Source organism: Carlito syrichta, unplaced genomic scaffold (genome assembly GCF_000164805.1).
Source record: "Carlito syrichta isolate Samal-C Ts95f unplaced genomic scaffold, Tarsius_syrichta-2.0.1 Scaffold314339, whole genome shotgun sequence".
Lineage (NCBI taxonomy): Eukaryota > Metazoa > Chordata > Mammalia > Primates > Tarsiidae > Carlito > Carlito syrichta.
Window position 1 is genome coordinate 1,113,753 of NW_007258435.1, and position 18,505 is coordinate 1,132,257.

Genomic DNA, 18,505 nt, shown 5'->3' on the forward strand with positions numbered 1-18,505 from the left:
TAACTGACAGCCTCCATTCTTTGCTCCTTCTCTAAGGTTCACACAAGACCACACTCCCTAGGATGCTCTAGTTACTGGGCACAGAGAAAGCCCTAGAGCCCAAACACACCTAATGCAGTACTCTTCACATGGGTGAACTTTCCTCTGGGACTCCCCAATGACCTGGCTGGGAGTATCTCAGAGCTATGCTACAGTCTGAGGCCCTTCCTTCCTACTCCTCCTTTCTTTCCCCTCTCCTGTTACAGACGTCAGACCATCACTGTGGTCTGAAGGTCTTCCCTGCCTGCTCCTGCTTCCTCTCCCATTTATCTTCCACTAGCCTTTCCCCAAATAGATCTCCAACACTTCTAATTTTTAGTATTTGCTTCCTAGAGGACCCAAACACACATAGAAGATGTATGTCTATTCATACATATGGTTGTGTGTGTGTGTGTGTGTGTGTGTGTGTGTGTGTGTGTGTGTGTGTGTTTAGGCCATGGAAAAAACAAATCAAGAGAAAGAAATGGGAGTCCAGGGGTACCATTATGTCTTCAGTGGTCAGACAAGGCCACACTAAGCAAAGAACATTTGAGTATGTCAGTCGGGACAGGAGGAAGAAGGTTAGTGAACACACTGTGTGGTTATCTGGGGAAAGAACTTTCCAGGGACAGAGCAAAGGGAAAGAGCAAAGGTCCTAAGACAAGGGCATGTCTGCTGGAGGCCAATGTGACTGTGGTGAAATGACCAAGCAGAAGTGAAGGAGAAGAAAAGGTAGAGGAGGTGAAGAGTTAGGTGGTGAATGCATGAAGGAGGAGTTGCACAAGGCCCCATAGACTAGTGTGAGGATTGGGAAGCCCTTGGAGGAATTTAACTGAGAAGTGATGACGTTTCCTGAATGGTTAACTCTGGATAGTGATTGAAAATGATCTATAGTACATATACACAATGGAACATTATGCAGCCATAAAGAACAGAATCATGAACGTCAGAGAAACATGAATGGACTTAGAGTCTATAATACTGAGTAATCTTTCACAGAAACAAAGAACTGAGTATCACATGTTCTCACTCATCAGTGGATGTTAAATAATCATCATAATACTATAAGAAAAGAATTGGCAGTAGCAGGAAATTGCCAGGAGGGGAGCAGGGGAACCGTGATTGGCAGTAGTAGGAATCTGCCTGGGAAGGGTGGGGGGCACACCTCATCAACAAAGGTACCTGCATAATGAACATTTGCATACCTAACCCTGAATTGTACCCCACATCTTTAAAATAAAATAAAAAATTATAAGAGAGAGAGAGAGGGAACAAAAAGAAAATGGTCTAAAGAAGACAAGAGGGAAAGCAGAGTGGCCAGGTAGGACCGTGGTTCTCAAACTGTGCACTGAAATGCCCCATGGCACCTTAGTGAATTCACAGGGATATCTTAGGATAATTTTAATGTTTTAATTTTAAAATTTTGATACTTAAAAAACACAGGGACATCTGTCAGTCACCACACAAAATTAGCTTGAAGCAGTGTGCAATTTCAACATTATATTGCCATGTCATTTTATAATGATGATATATCTGTGCAAAGCATTTTCTTTTTTTTTTTTTTTTTTTGAGTTGGAGTCTCACTCTGTCACCCAGACTGGAGTGCAATGACCGCTCCCGGCCACTGCAGCCTCACCCTGCTGGGGTCCGGTGATCCTTCTGCCTCAGCCTCCCAAGTAGCTGGAACTACAGGTGCACGCTACCACGCCTGGCTAATTTTTGATTTATTGTAGAGATGAGGTCTCGCCAAGTTGCCCAGGTGGGTCTCGAACCCGCAGGCTCAGGCAATCCACTCACCTCAGCCTCCCAAAGCGCGGGATTACAGGCTGAGCCACCGAGCCTGGCTCAGAGCAGTTTCTGTGATAAACAGCAAGACCACATAGATGAGGAACAGGAAATGAGGATGGTGATACCCCATATACTTAACAAGGTTTAAGAAGTTGTACAGTGAGTGCCCCATTGGTTTTAAATTGTTAAAATATAAATACTTAAAAAGTTGTATGGAACTAACCACTTCATACATGAAAACATTAAGCATTTCTTTGGCCTAAGTGAGCCGTGAGGAAAAAATTACTGAGTCAGTAAGTACACCATGAACTGAGAAATTTGGGGAACTGCTGAGTTAGGAGTTTATGCAGCAGTTCACACGAGAGATGATGGTGGCTTGGAATAGGCTGAGAGGGATGGAGTCCCTGAGAAATGGTCAGATTTGGGATGTGTTTAATGGTACAGGCAATAGGACTAGCGAGAGTGTGAAAGTCGAGAAGGAGCCAAGAAAGACTCCAGGTTTTGATCTGAGTTGTCGCTGCCCGTTGGAGAAGAAGATAGAAACCAGTTTTGGTCATATCCAGTTGGAGATGCCGTCATAAACTAGCAAGTTCAACCAAGTGGAATAGGCAATTGGCTATCCAAGTCTGCAGGTCAGGGAAGAGGTCTGGACTACAGATATTAATGTGAAAGTCATCCATTTATGAGACTGGAAATCACCTGCAAATGAGTGTAGATTGAAAGGAGAACTCCAAAGACTTAGCTTTGGACCAATGCCATGCATATAATATTGCTATTCCTCTTTGTCTTTATAGTTCATATCATGGTACTTGACACATAGTAGGTATCCAAATCCTTGCATATCCAAATACCTATTTTTGTTGTTGTTGTTGGAGTCTCACTCCGTCGCCCAGGCTAGAGTGCAATGGCACACTCATGGCCACCCCAGCGTCGACCTGCTGGACTCAGGCAATCCTTCCACCTCAGCCTTCCAAGCAGCTAGAACTACAGGCACACACTACCACACCTGGCTTTTTTTGTGTTTTTATTGTAGAGATGAGGTCTCGTCTAGTTGCCCAGGGTGTTCTTGAACCCGTGGGCTCAGGCAATCCTCTCACCTTGGCCTCCTAAAGTGCTAGGACTACAGGCTTGAGCTACCACGCCCAGCAAATATCAATTTTTTTTACCAGAGTAAAACGTGTGCATATCCCAAAATTTTAGTATATGCACTGAAAAGTACATCTTCTGCCCACCCTTGACTCCCAGCTCCTCTGGGCATGCTTGTTGTCAGTATGTATCCTCTGAGGGATAATACATGTACACCCAAGTGAAATTGTATGATTGTTTATTATAGTAAGTACTTTTACACAAGCTTAGTAGCCAGCACACACTCTTCTATGTTCTGCTTGATTTCACTTAATACGTTTTAGAAATTATTTCATTTCAGTACATATAGAGCAGCCCCATTCATTTTTAACAGCTTCAGAGTATTCCATTGTGTGGATATACTGTAATTTGTTTAATCAGTGTCCTGTTGAAGGTTTTTTAGGTTGTTTGCAATTAGGTTGTTTGAACTGCAAACAACTCTGCAATGTGTGTTCTTTTTCATGTATCTTTTAGCCATTTATGTGAACAGGTTTACGCAAAATAAATTGCTAGAAGTAAAATTTCTCAAAGGGTGTGTGTGTTAAATATTGTTAGATTTTCTAAATTGTCCTACATATGAATTGTACCAATTTACACTTTCTACAAAGTCAAAGAATGTTTTCCTGTGTCATCATCAACAAAGTATTTAAACCTTGGATCTTTGCCAATATGTTTAGTGGAAGATGGCATCTCACTGTATGTAATTTCTCCTGTTATGAGAAAAATGAACTGTTTTTCATACATTTAAACTTTGTTTAGGGAGGAATTGGTGTTAAACAGTTTTAAGTAACTAAACTCAGTATGTTCAAATGTTATTGCATGTTCTTAAGTATTGAGGATGAGGATCAAGATAGGATTCTGAAATCAAAATATTTTAATGAAATTTGTACTGAAAGTAAAATAATTCATGTTTGGTTACTCTTGTTAGACTGCTCTGTTAGCTATTGCTAGCAATCTACCCCTGGTTCACAGTCTTGGGTTTGTTATGTGTTTGTGCGCATTGTGGCCAGAATTCATCATTGAATATGAAGATGCAATGCATGAGGCAGGACTGTGGCACCACCAAGCTGAAGTTTCCGGAACGCAGACCACAGCCCAGCTGAAGCTGTCTCCGTATGTAAGCTACTCCTTCCGAGTGATGGCAGTGAACAGCATTGGCAGGAGCTTGCCCAGTGAGGCCTCTGAGCAGTATTTGACGAAAGCCGCAGGTAACACGTGACTTCTGTGATGCGAAATAAAATAGAGCAGTTCTCCACTCTCTGCAAAAGACCAAAGCTTACATATCTGTGGTTGCTTTACTTCTAGAACCAGAAAAAAACCCCACAGCTGTGGAAGGACTGGGATCAGAGCCTGATAATTTGGTGATTACATGGAAGGTGAGCTATGAAGCCTTCAACTTTCTTTGCTATTTTTTTAAGTGGGGGGGGGTAAAAGGTTGTATTAAAATAATATCTCCATGATTACCCATTTCTGGGAAAATAACATACATATATACATATAATTTAAGAGACAATATTGTATAGTAGTTAAAACTTGATCTCTGGAGCCAAAATTAATGGGTGCAAATCCCAGCTCTGCCACTTACTGTGTGACCTTAAACCAATTGTTTAACATCTCTGTTGGCCATCTGTGAGATGGGAATAATAATAGAACCAACTTCAAAAGATTAAAGGCGTTAACACATTCAAAGCTCCTAGGACATTGCCTAGCATGTAGTTGTGCTCAACGCTAGCTAGTATTATACAACACTATCTGGAAAGACATGCATCAAGCTGTTCCCAGTAGTCAACTTCTTTAGGGGAGCTCATCTGTGTTTTCTGGATTTGGAAAATTAACATATATTTACTAATATAATTGTAAAGCCTATTTTAGATAGATGTAGAAACAGGGTAAAATAACAGGCTAGTTTTGGGGGGTTTTTTTAATAAAGAAGAAAACATAAGTTTCAGTCTCCAAGTAAAACAGACAATGATGTATTATCACACAAAAAGGAGCATGTAAAGAAATCTATACAACTGAAATGTCTTGAGAATCACCTGACCTGCCCTTGACTGTGAAGCCAGAGTTGGAAAGGTTTTTGTGACATTTATTGCTTCAAGATAGTAATTCACAACCTTTGAAATGTTGATTCCATAAAAGCCTTGAATCTCCTCAAAAAGGATAAATAGATAACAGGTCCCTGGGGAAAATGGTTAATAGCTTGTGTTTTAGTGTTTCAAAGACCACTCTCTTTAGGTCTGGGAATTGAATTTGCTATTCCTGTAAAAAGCTGTGCAGTCACCTGTTTTGTAAGCTCTGGTTATTTGGCTTTTCTCATAGCCCTTGAATGGTTTTGAATCTAATGGGCCAGGCCTTCAGTACAAAGTTAGCTGGCGCCAGAAAGATGGTGACGATGAATGGACGTCTGTGGTTGTGGCAAATGTATCCAAATATATTGTCTCAGGCACACCAACTTTTGTCCCATACCTGATCAAAGTTCAGGCCCTGAATGATGTGGGGTTTGCCCCCGAGCCGACTGTAGTCATGGGACATTCTGGAGAAGACCGTAAGTATCTGATGCTGTTTCCTTTCTAATTTTCCCCAGCAAAACAGACTTCCTAAGGTGCAAGCTGAGGCCATTTCCAGAGTCACTTAGGTCGCAAGGGTGGGTGGCAGCAATTATGTTGCATGACTTCTCTGAATTTAAACAGCCTGCTGTATAAGATAGAGGAGTTCAGAATGTTAAAGCGATTACTGTAGAGTTGTCCCCTGGTGTCTGTGGGGGATTGATTTCAGGATCCCCACTCAAAGACCCAAATCTGCAAATACTCGAGTCCCACAGCTGGTCCTGCAGAACCAGCCTATGTGAAAGGTTGGCCCTCCATATCTACATGTTTTACACCAGGGAAATGCATTTGGTTGAAGATGTGAATACAGAGAACCGACCGTACTTACTGAAAAAAAATGCACTTAGAAGTGGACCCATGTACTTCAAACTCAAGTTGTTCAAGGCTCAACTGTACTCAGGAGTCTGAGGTGGGAGAATCAGTTAGCCCAGGAGTTCAAGTCCAACGTAGGCAGCATAGTGAAATTTTATCTCTAAAAAAAAAAGTTCTCACAAAGTCAAATACCAAAAAATCTACTTTCAATTCTTAATATTCCATAGAGTAGGTCTAGAGTACGCCTCCAGCCAGAATTATTAGAGAGAGTGATATTTACGCATGAAATTCTAAATAACATTGATACTTCTACCCCTTCCTTGTCTTCTCCCTAGTCCCAATGGTGGCTCCTGGGAATGTGCATGTGAATGTGGTGAACAGTACCTTAGCTGAGGTGCACTGGGACCCAGTACCTCTGAAAAGTATCCGAGGACACCTGCAAGGCTACCGGGCAAGTAAAGGAGGGCCTTTCATGTTCTTTCCTTAGTAAGAGCATCAGCGAATGCCACACTACATGAGGTTGGAGTTATTTGTTCATATCCTTATGAACCTGTGAACCTGAATTTGATGTATCACCTCAGGAAAGGCTGTCTCTAAAGGACCCTAGCCAGTGTTAATGAGAAACCTCACTGCATCCAAAGTGAGAAAAAAAGGTTTCTGCATTTTTCTCACAGATGATCTCACATTCTGCCAACTAAGTGATTAATATGTGTACAAAATGGGAAAAACTAATTTTTAAAGAGTTAGAATATAACCAACTGCACCCAGCTTTATGGCAATATGGACCATATGTGTTGAACACACAAAATCATCCTGATAACTTAGGCATTTTAAAAAATAATTCAGATTATACTTTAAAAGCTTATATGGTTTTATTTTATTTTATTTTTTTGAGTTGGAGTCTCACTCTGTCGCCCAGACTGGAGTGCAGTGGCCGCTCCTGGCCACCGCAGCCTCGACCTGCTGGGCTCCAGCGATCCTTCTTCCAAGTAGCTGGAACTACAGGCATGCACTACCACGCCCGGCTAATTTTTTAATTTATTGTAGAGATGAGGTCTCGCCAAGTTGCCCAGGCGGGTCTCAAACCCACGGGCTCAGGCAATCCACTCACCTCAACCTCCCAAGACGTGGGATTACAGGCTGAGCCACCGAGTCCGGCTAGCTTATATGATTTTAAACCCAACAGGGTCGCTCTTATGAACATTAAGTATCATTGTTCTTGGAAAGCACAGACTGATTCATAGAATTTTTTTACCAGTAGCCAAAGAACTGTCCCACATGCGTGCGAGACACACACACACACACACACACACACACACACACACACACACAAAGTCATTACTTTGATTTGTTAACCCTGTCCCCTAGAGGTCACTTTTTGTACTGCATCATGCTCCTTTTTTTCCCTATTTTTTTAACTGCCAGATTCTGCATTTATGTTCACTTTTCCTGAAAATGCCTTTAGCATTTGAGTTCTTAATTTTAAAAATTCTAGATATTTGACAAATTTTAATCAGCACTTTTCTTATTCATATCTCCAAAACCTTTGCCTACAATTTAATACCAAAACGTATGTACTTTTAATTAAATGATACAATTTGACTTAGTAAAAAAATCCCTAGGCTTGTCGTGGGGGGTTCCCCTGTGACGTGACTCTGAATACCTCTGTGACTTTGAGAAAGTTACTCAGTAGCCCAAAGGCTCTTCTGTACCATAGAGATAATAATTAAAGTCTCACTGTGGCTTTTAGGTTTAAATTAAAATGATGGATTTTACATGGATTTGTATTAATTCTGGAAAAATATATAAACATTGGGCAGTAGTTTTTATTTTTAGAATTCCTCAAACAAGTAAAAGACTTAAATCCCATTGTCTCATTTGCTTCGTGTCCTAGAGAAAACCACATAGTCTTATGCTGTTTCATTTATTTTACTCATCCTCCTACCACAAAATAGTGCAGCCCAGTTTTGTCATGTGGTCTTAACTTAATTTCCCTCATTATCTTTGGGCTTCTAGTTCTCTTGCCTCAAAATCAGCACCCATCAGTTTTGCTGGTAATTTTCTTCTAAAATGCATCAAGGGAATTTTCTGGAAAAATAACTATTTTAATTTTGTGAGCATGAGGAATCGAGTTTGCTCCTTTGTGCATACCTGACTTTGGTTCTTGCTGTATCAGATTTACTACTGGAAGACACACAGCTCGTCTCAAAGAAACAGGCGTCACCTTGAGAAAAAGATCCTCACCTTCCAAGGCAGCAAGACACATGGCATGTTACCTGGGCTGGAGCCCTTTAGCCACTACACACTGAACGTCCGAGTGGTCAACGGGAAAGGGGAGGGCCCTGCCAGCCCTGACAGAGTCTTTAATACTCCAGAAGGAGGTATGGAATGGATGTCTCTAAAATCCCACGTGGAACACATGGCATGGCCTGAGAGGTTTGACATGGCACAGACTGATTCATAGAAACAAAGTATATGCTGGAATCCAAATGTGATTTTTCCACAGATGAACACAACACATGCAAAGCTGGCACAGTATCAGCTCATACGTGGCCTAAGTGCTCATGGAAGACTTCAGAATACAAAAAGCCTGCTCTGAAACACCCTTTCCCTTGACTGACATTTTTCTCCACACTTAACAGTGTCTGTAGCCTTGCTAATTTGGCTTTCTGACCTGAAGCAAGTTCTATAACTTCTCTAGGCTCAGTAGTCACACCTGAAAAGCATGAAAACCAAATGAGAAAACCTAAGAAAAGCACATGGAAAGGAAACTATTTCTATACATCATAGTTTTATAGCTTTTTTCTTGATAATGTATTATACAGTTGTTAGAAGGTTGCATCTTGACCAAATGAGTTTGGAAGAGGAGATAAAAATTATTGCAAATATGGGTGACTTCATGGGGGGAAAATGAGGGAGGATCAGATTTACATTGATCTAGGAGTCAGAGAAGGAAGAAATTGGGCATGGGGACATGGGTGCCCAGTGGGTGAGGGAGAGTGGGGCCATGCAGTAAGAAGGACAGGAATTCGAAAAGGCACCAATTGGGCTCTACCTGTTTTGAATTTTGCGTCAAGCCAGCCTTGACAGTAGGTTGGATGGCTTCTGTGGATTCCTGAGATCTTTTTGATGAAAAGTCATTCACGGACACACCCTTTCCTGGCCACTGGTTAGAAGACTCATGATGTTGGCAGCTGCCCAGCAGCCTCTGAGAGTCACCCTCTATCCCAACTTCCATCCCATTACAATTGCTTGTTTTCAGTCTCACAACCTCTTAGAGAGTTAGGGCTCCCTCTACTCAAAGCTTTCCCAAGTGAGGCCTCACACCAGTCCTTTAGATGGTTCAGAGGAAGGTATAGAAGAGGTGATCACAGGATTAAAAGATATAGAAGAGAGGAAGTATGTATGAAGACACAACTCTGTGAGAAGCATCATGGCTCCTTCAGGAAATTGCAAGTTATGTGGCCAGAAATGGTGAGAAAAGAGAGGAAGTTCAGCTAGGGAGAACCCCTATCATGGATGGTCTTGGATGCTATGGATATTAACCTGTAGGCCAGAGACTCTTAACCTGAGGACTGTAGTCCTTTAGGGGGTGAGTGAATGGGTCTAAAGAGCTCCATGAACCTCCTCTAATTGTATACAAAATTTGCATGTATTTTTCCAGGGAGAGTTTATGGCTGTCATCAGATTCTCAAAGGAGTTTGTGATCCCAAAAAGTTAAGAACCACTTATCGGGTTGGGGACGGTTAGAACTATGTGACAAGCATGGTTCTATGTCTAGGCAAAGGCTGTTGAGCATCTAAAGTGGGCAGGTAGCAAAGAAGATTGAGGAGAGGAGGAAATGGACACCGTAGGGATTATGGAGGTGAGGTTGACAGGATTTAGAGTCCCAGGAGATGGTGGAAATGAAGCAGATGGAGAAATTCAGGTTGACACCCTGGTTTGGAGCGAGAGGGACACTAGAAACAGTAGTGACATTAGTTTCTAGGAGACATTGGAGGGGAGGTAACTAACCATCATCAGGGAGAACTGCCACCAGCCATCATCCTCATGAGGAAGTGAATATAAGAATAACGGATGTGTTTTCTCTGGCCATTTGCCAGCCTCTACTGTAGAGAACCTGACACCCCTCAGGCCTTCCCCAGGGCCAGGGGTGTGCCAGCACTGGGTTTTTGCCCATCACCACCAGATACTGGACAGCTGATAGCTCTCAGGAGAAGAACACTTCTGCACCTGGGCAGGCTGGCCTATGACCAAAACCCAACAGGACTTTGGACTGTCTGGAGACACCTGGTTTGTTAGATTAAACTGTCCTTAATGGCCCTGATCACAGCTGCTTCCACTCCAAAGTCTTGTTAGAATAGTTTCATAGTTCACTTTTATTAAGACGCCATTCATGAGTCAAATAAGTACTGTCCACTTTAAATATTAGGTTTGGGTCCATATAAAAGCAAAAACATTATGTATTTTGAGAGAATAGTTTTAATGAACATAAATGGAAATGAGAAAAAGAGGAAGAGAGTAAATAGGTACTTATCACAGGTTTGCACTAATGTATTTTCAGCTGAATCAAGAATGAGTTACTGAAAACCAAAACCTTGAATTGTGTGAGCATGGTGAAAGGTCATTTTAATACATTTTAAAATATTCAAAAACCTTTGTGCTGACCGTATGTTCTCATTATAAGTTCCCAGTGCTCCCTCATCTTTGAAGATTGTTAACCCTACACTGGACTCTCTCACTTTGGAATGGGATCCACCGAGCCACCCGAATGGCATTTTGACTGAGTACACCTTAAAATATCAGCCAAGTAAGTTATTGGGAAGAGCAGAAGGAGATGTATGGGTTTTTTTATTTCATTTTATTTTTTAAATTGACATATAATAATTGTACATATTCATGGGGTACAGAGTGATGTTTCCATGTATATACTATATAGTGTAATTAGCATACCCATAATTTCAAATATTTATCATTTCTTTGTACAAGAAACATTCAGTATCCTCCTTTTAGCTATTTGAAACTATATAGTTTATTATAATTAACCATACACATCCCACAGTGGTATAGAACAATGGAGCTTATTCCTCCTTTCTAGCTGTAATTTTTTATCCTTTAACAAATCCCTCAATATTCCTCTCCTCCCCTCACCCTTCCTAGTCTCTAGTATCCTCTCTTCTGCTTTTTACTTCTATGAGATCAACTTTTTTTTAGCTTTCATATGAGTGAAAACTTGTGCTGTTTAACTTTCTAAAAAAATGCTTAACTTATAATAAAATACAAGCTAGTTTTTCTTTATATCTGTAAAATATATACAAAAGGGGATCCAAAGTAAGCCCACAATTATTTTTTGTAGGGTGGGCCCCTTGTAGTACAGACATCTCTGGTTACATAAGTATTCTAGAAATCCATTGGCATCAGTATACCAGCTAGCATTTTTGTAAGAGGCTGTGTTTGGCTTCAGTGGACTTTTTTTGGAGATTCTGTCAGCGTGTTTGCTCATTTTATGATGGGTGATTTATAAACACAACTGCCCACACAGCACTGAATGTTCAGCAGTTTTTGACCAAAAGAAGCATGACCCCCATGCTCCCACCCTCCCTGTTCATCAGATCAAGAGACTTTTTTTGTTTGTTTGCTTCCCTGGATGAAAAAAGTCCTTAATGGGAAACATTTTGCCTATGTGGAAGAGGTGAAACAAAAAACAGCAGAAACACTAAAAGGTATCAGAATTGACGAGTTCAAAAAACTGTTTTGAGCAGTGGGAAAAGCATCTTGATAGGTATATTGCATCAAACAGAGAATACTTTGAAGGTGACTGAAGTTTAACCATGTAAGAATAAATGCACACTTTTTAATAAATAAATTCCAGGTTTTGGTGGGGTCCTTCCTCATACATATACCTTCAAGTGTTATTTCATAAGTAGCTCCAAATCTTGCTTTTTAAAGAAAAGTGATGTCTATGCTATTGAAAATTAAGTAATCTGTAGAATAGTACAGACATTTAGGAGTAGGGTTTAGGTGGGTGCTATTGTTAGATTAGATGGACATTATCTGTAAGTAGAAAATAGGAAAAAGAGGTTATTTTGACCCAAAGCCTCCGAAGAAAAGGTTTGGGGTTATTAACAATACAAACTCTACCTGCAAAAAACACAGAGATTAAAAAGTGCTATTGTGATTCAACCACAAAATTGTCCTAGTTTATAAGCCAGTGGAGAACATATTCTCCCTTATTATATGATTGGTATGATATGATACAATATGATATGCCATATTATAGGAGCTGTAAAAGATTATCACTCAGTTAAGTCAGGCAAAGAGTGAGTAGGATTATAAAAGTCATTGTAAGCCAGGTTTGACATTTTTGGTTAACACGTTTATTTATAAACTATTCCTACAGCAGTAAATGGGGAATGCTCTTGTTTGTTATTTCTTATTGACAGTTAACAGCACACATGAATTAGGCCCTCTGGTAGATCTGAAAATTCCTGCCAACAAGACACGGTGGATTTTAAAAAATTTAAATTTCAGCACTCGGTATAAGTTTTATTTCTATGCACAAACATCAGCAGGATCAGGAAGTCAGATTACAGAGGAAGCAGTCACAACTGTGGATGAAGGTAAGCTGGGTATGTATAAAATTCATATAATTAAAAGTATTATGGAATAAAAATCTTTAACTTAGGTTTATGCTTTCTCTTTCCTTCATGGAGTATCCATCTTACCCAAGTAACACACACATTTATTTGTAAGTTATCATTCAGATATATAATCAGTTAATTAGTTCATATTGGAATAACTATTTGATATTTGTTTTTCAAGATCATGTGAAACTTTCAAACTTATATTAAAATATCAGGGTGGGAGTGAGAAATGATAGTATTTGCCACACTTGAATTTGAAGTTCAAGGCAATGTTTTTTTCTATCTACAAATTTATATATTATATATATATATGTACACACACACATAAACATACATATAATACACACATATGCATATGCAGACATACAACCTATGCCTATACATACATTATTATTATTGTATTAATTATATATACATACATATATGTAATTTTAGTTCCGGAACTAATTTTCTGGTTCACATATTGATTTAGGTTTCCTAGCAAGGAAATCAAAGCAATTATTAAATAGTGTATTTATTTTGTTTTTTAGTAAGGAATTTTGTATTTCAGTTTATCATCTGGTATGAAGAAAGCAAAATAGCCCCTATGAAAGTATTTAGAAAATAATTAACAGTTCCTTTCATACTTTAAAAATCATTCTGGAAATTTTAGTTTTAATGAAAATGATCAAAAATTTTGTAAAAGATTTTCTGGTTTTGCATGACTCTAAATTATGGAATTGCTTAAGGATTTTTCATTTGATTATCTTCCATTGCATAATCAAAAATTGACAATTCTATTCAAAAATTGGTTTGAAATATCCCAAGCCCTTCTTAGATAATGCACAAGTTATGGATAATGCACCTTAAGTAATGTGTGGATTTGAATCCTGGGTAAGTTTAGGGACACTGACATACATATCTTTGTCCCCTGTACCTGATGTGGTAAACACTTCATTCTTCTTGCATGCTTTAGTATTTGAATAAGTGCTTTTGTATCGCTGTACATGCTCATGGGTGTGTTACATCTAACTATATAGTGTCCTATTTCTGTTTCCCTTCGTTAAAGCTGGTATTCTTCCACCTGATGTAGGTGCAGGCAAAGGTAAAATAATTCATCTGCATGACTTTATACATGTGTGAAATTTGCAATGTGAAACGTGGGGAAGTGCAGCATGGGTGAAACGGAGTAACTAAAATATGCTTTGACTCACCAAAAGAAGGAGCAGATCTCGGCCAATCTGGGCTTTTAAATTAATTTCTAGTCTTTTTTGCAAGTAGAAAGACATATATTGAATTCTCCCAAATTTTTTTCTCAAGACTTATTGACCCTGGTACAAATCCTAATAGTCTTAGCTTGTATTTCTATGATTTTGGCTGGATCCGACAGGACCAAAACTGTGGATTTGTCACAGGTCCTCTATATGGTCATGCCACATTATCAAAGGTCGGAAATAGTAGCCCTGTTAGAAATCAAAGAGACTGTTAGAAATCAAATCAACTGAGCTTCCTGTTCTAATCTGATTTAGCTGCACTCCCCGTAGACACCGTGTACACTCTGCTGGCATTACACTACACTGCCCATTGGGAATTTTGGCTTGAAACTAAGTCTCCCTAAGCTTGGGGTCCCCTACAAGCGAGTCTTCTGGTTGATCTGCATGCTCTTCTCAAATTGTATTACTCTATTCTGTCTTTACCAAACTGCTCAAGTCTCTTCCTCCTGAGTAATAGTCAACAATTCACAATGTATGACTTTTGTTCTCCTTTATTTCTGACAGCTCTCTGGGTCAGAAAGATTTGTTGGGAGAATGATGCTTGAATAAGCTATATGTCTTCCACTTATGGCAGTGCCAAAGATGCCCCAGTCTTTGACCCTTAGGTCTTGGTTGACTGGCCAGCTTTTTAGAGAACATTGGAGTGTCTGCCACTGGGCATTGATTTCATGTGGCATACCCATGGTCAAGGGGTTTTTTTTGGACTTTCACAGACCAGATAAGTGAAAATAGGAATGAAAAAAAAAGAAGAACTAGAGAAATAAGTGCTTTACCCTAAATTTTTCAAATCTTGTGAGCTTAGGCTTGGCATATATCTTCTATTTACTTAGAAATTTGCTGCTGTTCAGAGCTTTGGTACATTATAAAATGTAAATCACATAGATTGAATAAGAACTCTAGCTATCTTCAGTAATCTTAATAGTGCTATATGTGTGTTTCTAGACTTAAAAGACAAAGTTGTAAACATTTAAAATTTCTACAATATTATAGAAAGGTGTAAACTTTCTTTTATATGTATGCTTGTTTCCTGTGATAATTGCTTATCAGCTAAAATCGTTGACTGTTTTAGAATGATTTATTGCTGTGTAATTTTAATTGAAGTATTCCAGTAAAAGCCTGGTCTCTTTTTCTATGCAGCAGACACATCAGTGCAGCTACGCCTAGAATTGGCAGCAAATTGTGCTGCCTGTAAAGCAAGTCTGAGCTTTCTATTGACTTTCCATGTTAGAAGGGAATATGTTCCCATGGGAAAAAACATCACTGTTTTCAATAAATTTTTTTAAAAACTTTATTGAAAGACTTTTTATTTTATCATTTGATGTTACTAAATCAAATTGTAAATTACTTACAAGAATAGAGACAAGCAAAAATGGAATGTCTGAAAGTTCATTAAGCTCCAAATATTAAAATATGATGGATATCAGATAAGAGGGGGAATCATGTTTAAATAAGGGAAGAAAACTAAATCTGACCTGATTTCTAATATCGTTTCTTTTAATATTGTATCATTAATTAAACATTGCTTATATAAGATGAAAATATCTTAAAACTTTAAACTACTCAAGCATAATTTGTGGCCCTGGGTTTTCCTTCCTTAAAAATCTTTCTTTTTTCAATATAAGAATGAGTTTTATCTTCTTTTCTCTTTCCCTTCTCCATGTAGAGTTTAGTTGTTCTCTGACAAGAGAAAAATTAAAGCTCTCTATAATCCTTCCAAATTTTAATTATTAATTTATATTTTAATGTAGACCAGTATAAAAGGGAATAAATAAGAGATGAGTCGAGAGAAAATGTGAAGCATCCGCATCATATTACTATCTTATTATGAATTGTGATTTTATGAAAAATGATTTTAATTTACTTCTGGTCAGAGAGGAGAAAAGAAATACCTCTGAGTTTATATTTTAAATTTTCCTTACAGATTTTAAGAGATGCTAATGAAACCCAAGCTTTCAAATATTACAGAAGGATGCTAAACCATGAAGGAGAAACCAGTATAACTCCATTAACTACTATGATCCCATATTAACCCTTCTTCTTACCGTTCTCCAAAATGTAATTAAATAGAGCATGGAAATACTCAAGACCTTTGAGTCATTGACTTGATATACTTCTTTGTTTTGTCAAAGCCCTCAATATTTGTGCAATAAGTATAGTTGTTTCTGTTTATTCAATCTCTATGTCTTTTTAAATGGTTTGAGGGCCTAGGATTCTAGTAAGTAACCCTGGTGACGTCATCTATAAAAATTAACCAAAAACAGGCAGATCATGGATTTCAATTATGTTCCTGCTCTTGCTGATGGTCAGCACAGCTTTATCCACTGCATTTTACTCTGGCGCCCTTGGGACCAACCATCAGAATACTTCTATAGGGTGACTGGTGGGAGTACAGGAATGAGGAGAAACAAACTGTCAAAGCAGGAATTGCGTCTGCATTCTTGACCTAGTGAGCAGGGAAGGGCATGAGGATCAGCTAGTAGCAAATCTCCTCTGTGATATAGCTCTCACTACATTATTTTATTAAAGTAAAGAAACAGTTAACAAAAAATCAAGTTTAAAGTTCACACCTTCATTTGGCCTGAATAAAAAAAAAAAAACAAGACAACCTAGAGATGTGTAAGTTTGAATATGTTCAACTGCTAATGTTTATATGGCATATAAAATGCACCAGTCTTTTTTTTTGTTTTTTTTTTTTTTTGAGTTAGAGTCTCACTCCATTTCCCAGACTGGAGTGCAGTGGCACACTCGCAGCCACCCCAGTGTCGACCTGCTGGGCTCAGGCAATCCTTCTGCCTCAGCTTTTCAAATAACCAGAACTACAGGCATGTGCTACCACGCATGGCTAATTTTTAGATTTATTGTGGAGACAAGGTCTCGCCTTGACCTACCAAAGTGCTGGGATTACAGGCTTTAGCCACGGCGCCCAGCCCACCAGCCTTTTTATGAGACACTGTGTATCAAGATAGTAACACAGACCCTGCTATTAACATGCTTAAAATCTGGCAGGTAAGACCAACACATAAAAAAGAGTAATAAATAGATGTTAAACTAGTAGTTTGAACAATATGCTATCTGAGCATAGAGGATGAATCATTTATTTTGCCAAGTAGGATGAGAAAAATCTTCACAAAGGAAAGTAATATTGAACTGGACCTCAAAGCCCAGTGTTTTGTTTTGTTTTGTTTTGTTTTGTTGGCAGATGAATTAGGAGGTTGGAGTGTGTAGTCTTAGTAGGGGGCATAAGCAAAGTCATGGGGTTTGAAAACACACAGGATGCCTGGGCTGTACCCAGCAGTCCAGTTTGAATGAAATGTAGAGTGTGTGAAAGAGAAGACTCTGAGATGGGACTGGAGCAGTGGGCAGGGCCAGATGGTAACAGCTATGAAATGCCATGAATACCTTGCTAAAGAATTTGTGTTTACCTGTAGGCAGAGGCAGGGGTAAACTATCCAGGTTTTAAATAGGGAAGTGAGTGGATTATATTTGTAGTTTGGGAAACTCAAGTGTAGGCAACCTCCCTGGTGGGTATACAGAGAAAGCTTTATAGTAGAGAGAGGCAGACTGGAGGCAGAGCGGCAGGAAAGCCCGACAACACTAGGGATCCCCTTGTCTGGTACATCATAGGGGTTCAGTAAATGACAAAGTGGATGAGTAGGGATGGAAAAAAAGGAGAGTCAGTATTCTCACTGATAAAAGTGGTCAAACAGCATACCTTAGGAAGTTGTGGTGTCATCTCTGAGTGCCTTTCGGAATATGTAAAATGCAAAGTATATAATACTTTGTTATTAATTGTAGTTAATAATACCGTGCTGTACATTAGGCATCTAGAACTTGCTAGTCTTGTAAGTGAAGTTTGTAACCTTTAACCAACATCTTCCCATTTCCCCAACTCTCCCCTCAGCCCCTGGCAACCACTGATCTACACTCTGTTTCTCTAAGTATGGTTTTTTAAAGATTCCACATGTAAGTGAGATCATACAACATTTGTCTTTCTTTCTCTGACTTATTTCATTTAGTGTAATGTCAGCTGGGTTCATCCATGTTGTCACAAATGAGAGGATTTCCTTCATTCTGACGACTGAATAATATTTCATTATATATATACACACATATATATATAATTACTTTATCCACCTGTCAGTGGACATTTAGATTGTTTCTATATATTGGCCATTGTGAATAAGTCTGCAATGAACATGGCAATAAACATGGGAGAGCAGATACCTCTTAGAGATATTGATTTCATTTCAACAAAGTTGCAAACAAAAACAAAATAATAATAAAACTAGAGAAGAAACTCTAGGTAGAAAAGAAAGTACCCATAGAAGCCACTGGGGGCGCGGGGGACAGGGGAAGAAGAATCTAAATGCTCTTCTTTTTTTTTGAGTTGGAGTCTCATTCCATCGCCCAGACTGGAGTACAGTGGTCGCTCCCGGCCACCACAGCCTCAACCAGCTGGGCTTCGGCGATCTTCCCACCTCAGCCTTTCAAGTAGCTGGAACTACAGGCGCGCACTACCACGCCCGGCTAATTTTTTGATTTTTCGTAGAGATGAGGTCTCACCAAGTTGCCCAGGAGGGTCCCGAACCCTCAGGGTCAGGCAATTCACTCACGTCGGCCTCCCAAAGCACAGGATTACAGGCTAAGCCACCGAGCCTGGCCTAAATGCTCTTCTTTTAGAAGTATTTTGCCATGGTTCTGCCATGAGCATATTCCATAATTACTCCAAGGCTAAATTCCTCAGTTCCATGATTCCAAA

The 18,505-nt window shown here is 39.2% G+C and overlaps 1 protein-coding gene across 20 annotated transcripts in view; it reads left to right on the forward strand.

Annotated features, from left to right (window-relative positions):
* Positions 1 to 18,505, forward strand: part of NRCAM (neuronal cell adhesion molecule) — a 287,278-nt gene that overhangs the window by 246,249 nt on the left and 22,524 nt on the right. For 6 of the 20 annotated variants that reach the window (XM_008071480.1, XM_008071486.1, XM_008071488.1 and 3 more), the window contains 8 exons: positions 3,942 to 4,139; positions 4,237 to 4,307; positions 5,251 to 5,476; positions 6,185 to 6,300; positions 8,026 to 8,230; positions 10,537 to 10,659; positions 12,293 to 12,478; positions 13,542 to 13,577. In XM_008071480.1, the coding sequence (XP_008069671.1) occupies positions 3,942 to 4,139; positions 4,237 to 4,307; positions 5,251 to 5,476; positions 6,185 to 6,300; positions 8,026 to 8,230; positions 10,537 to 10,659; positions 12,293 to 12,478; positions 13,542 to 13,577 (1,161 nt within the window). Of the gene's footprint in view, positions 1 to 3,941; positions 4,140 to 4,236; positions 4,308 to 5,250; positions 5,477 to 6,184; positions 6,301 to 8,025; positions 8,231 to 10,536; positions 10,660 to 12,292; positions 12,479 to 13,541; positions 13,578 to 14,883; positions 15,038 to 18,505 lie in introns of those variants that run through there. The other 14 variants (XM_008071489.1, XM_008071493.1, XM_008071482.1 and 11 more) reach the window with 8 other exon arrangements.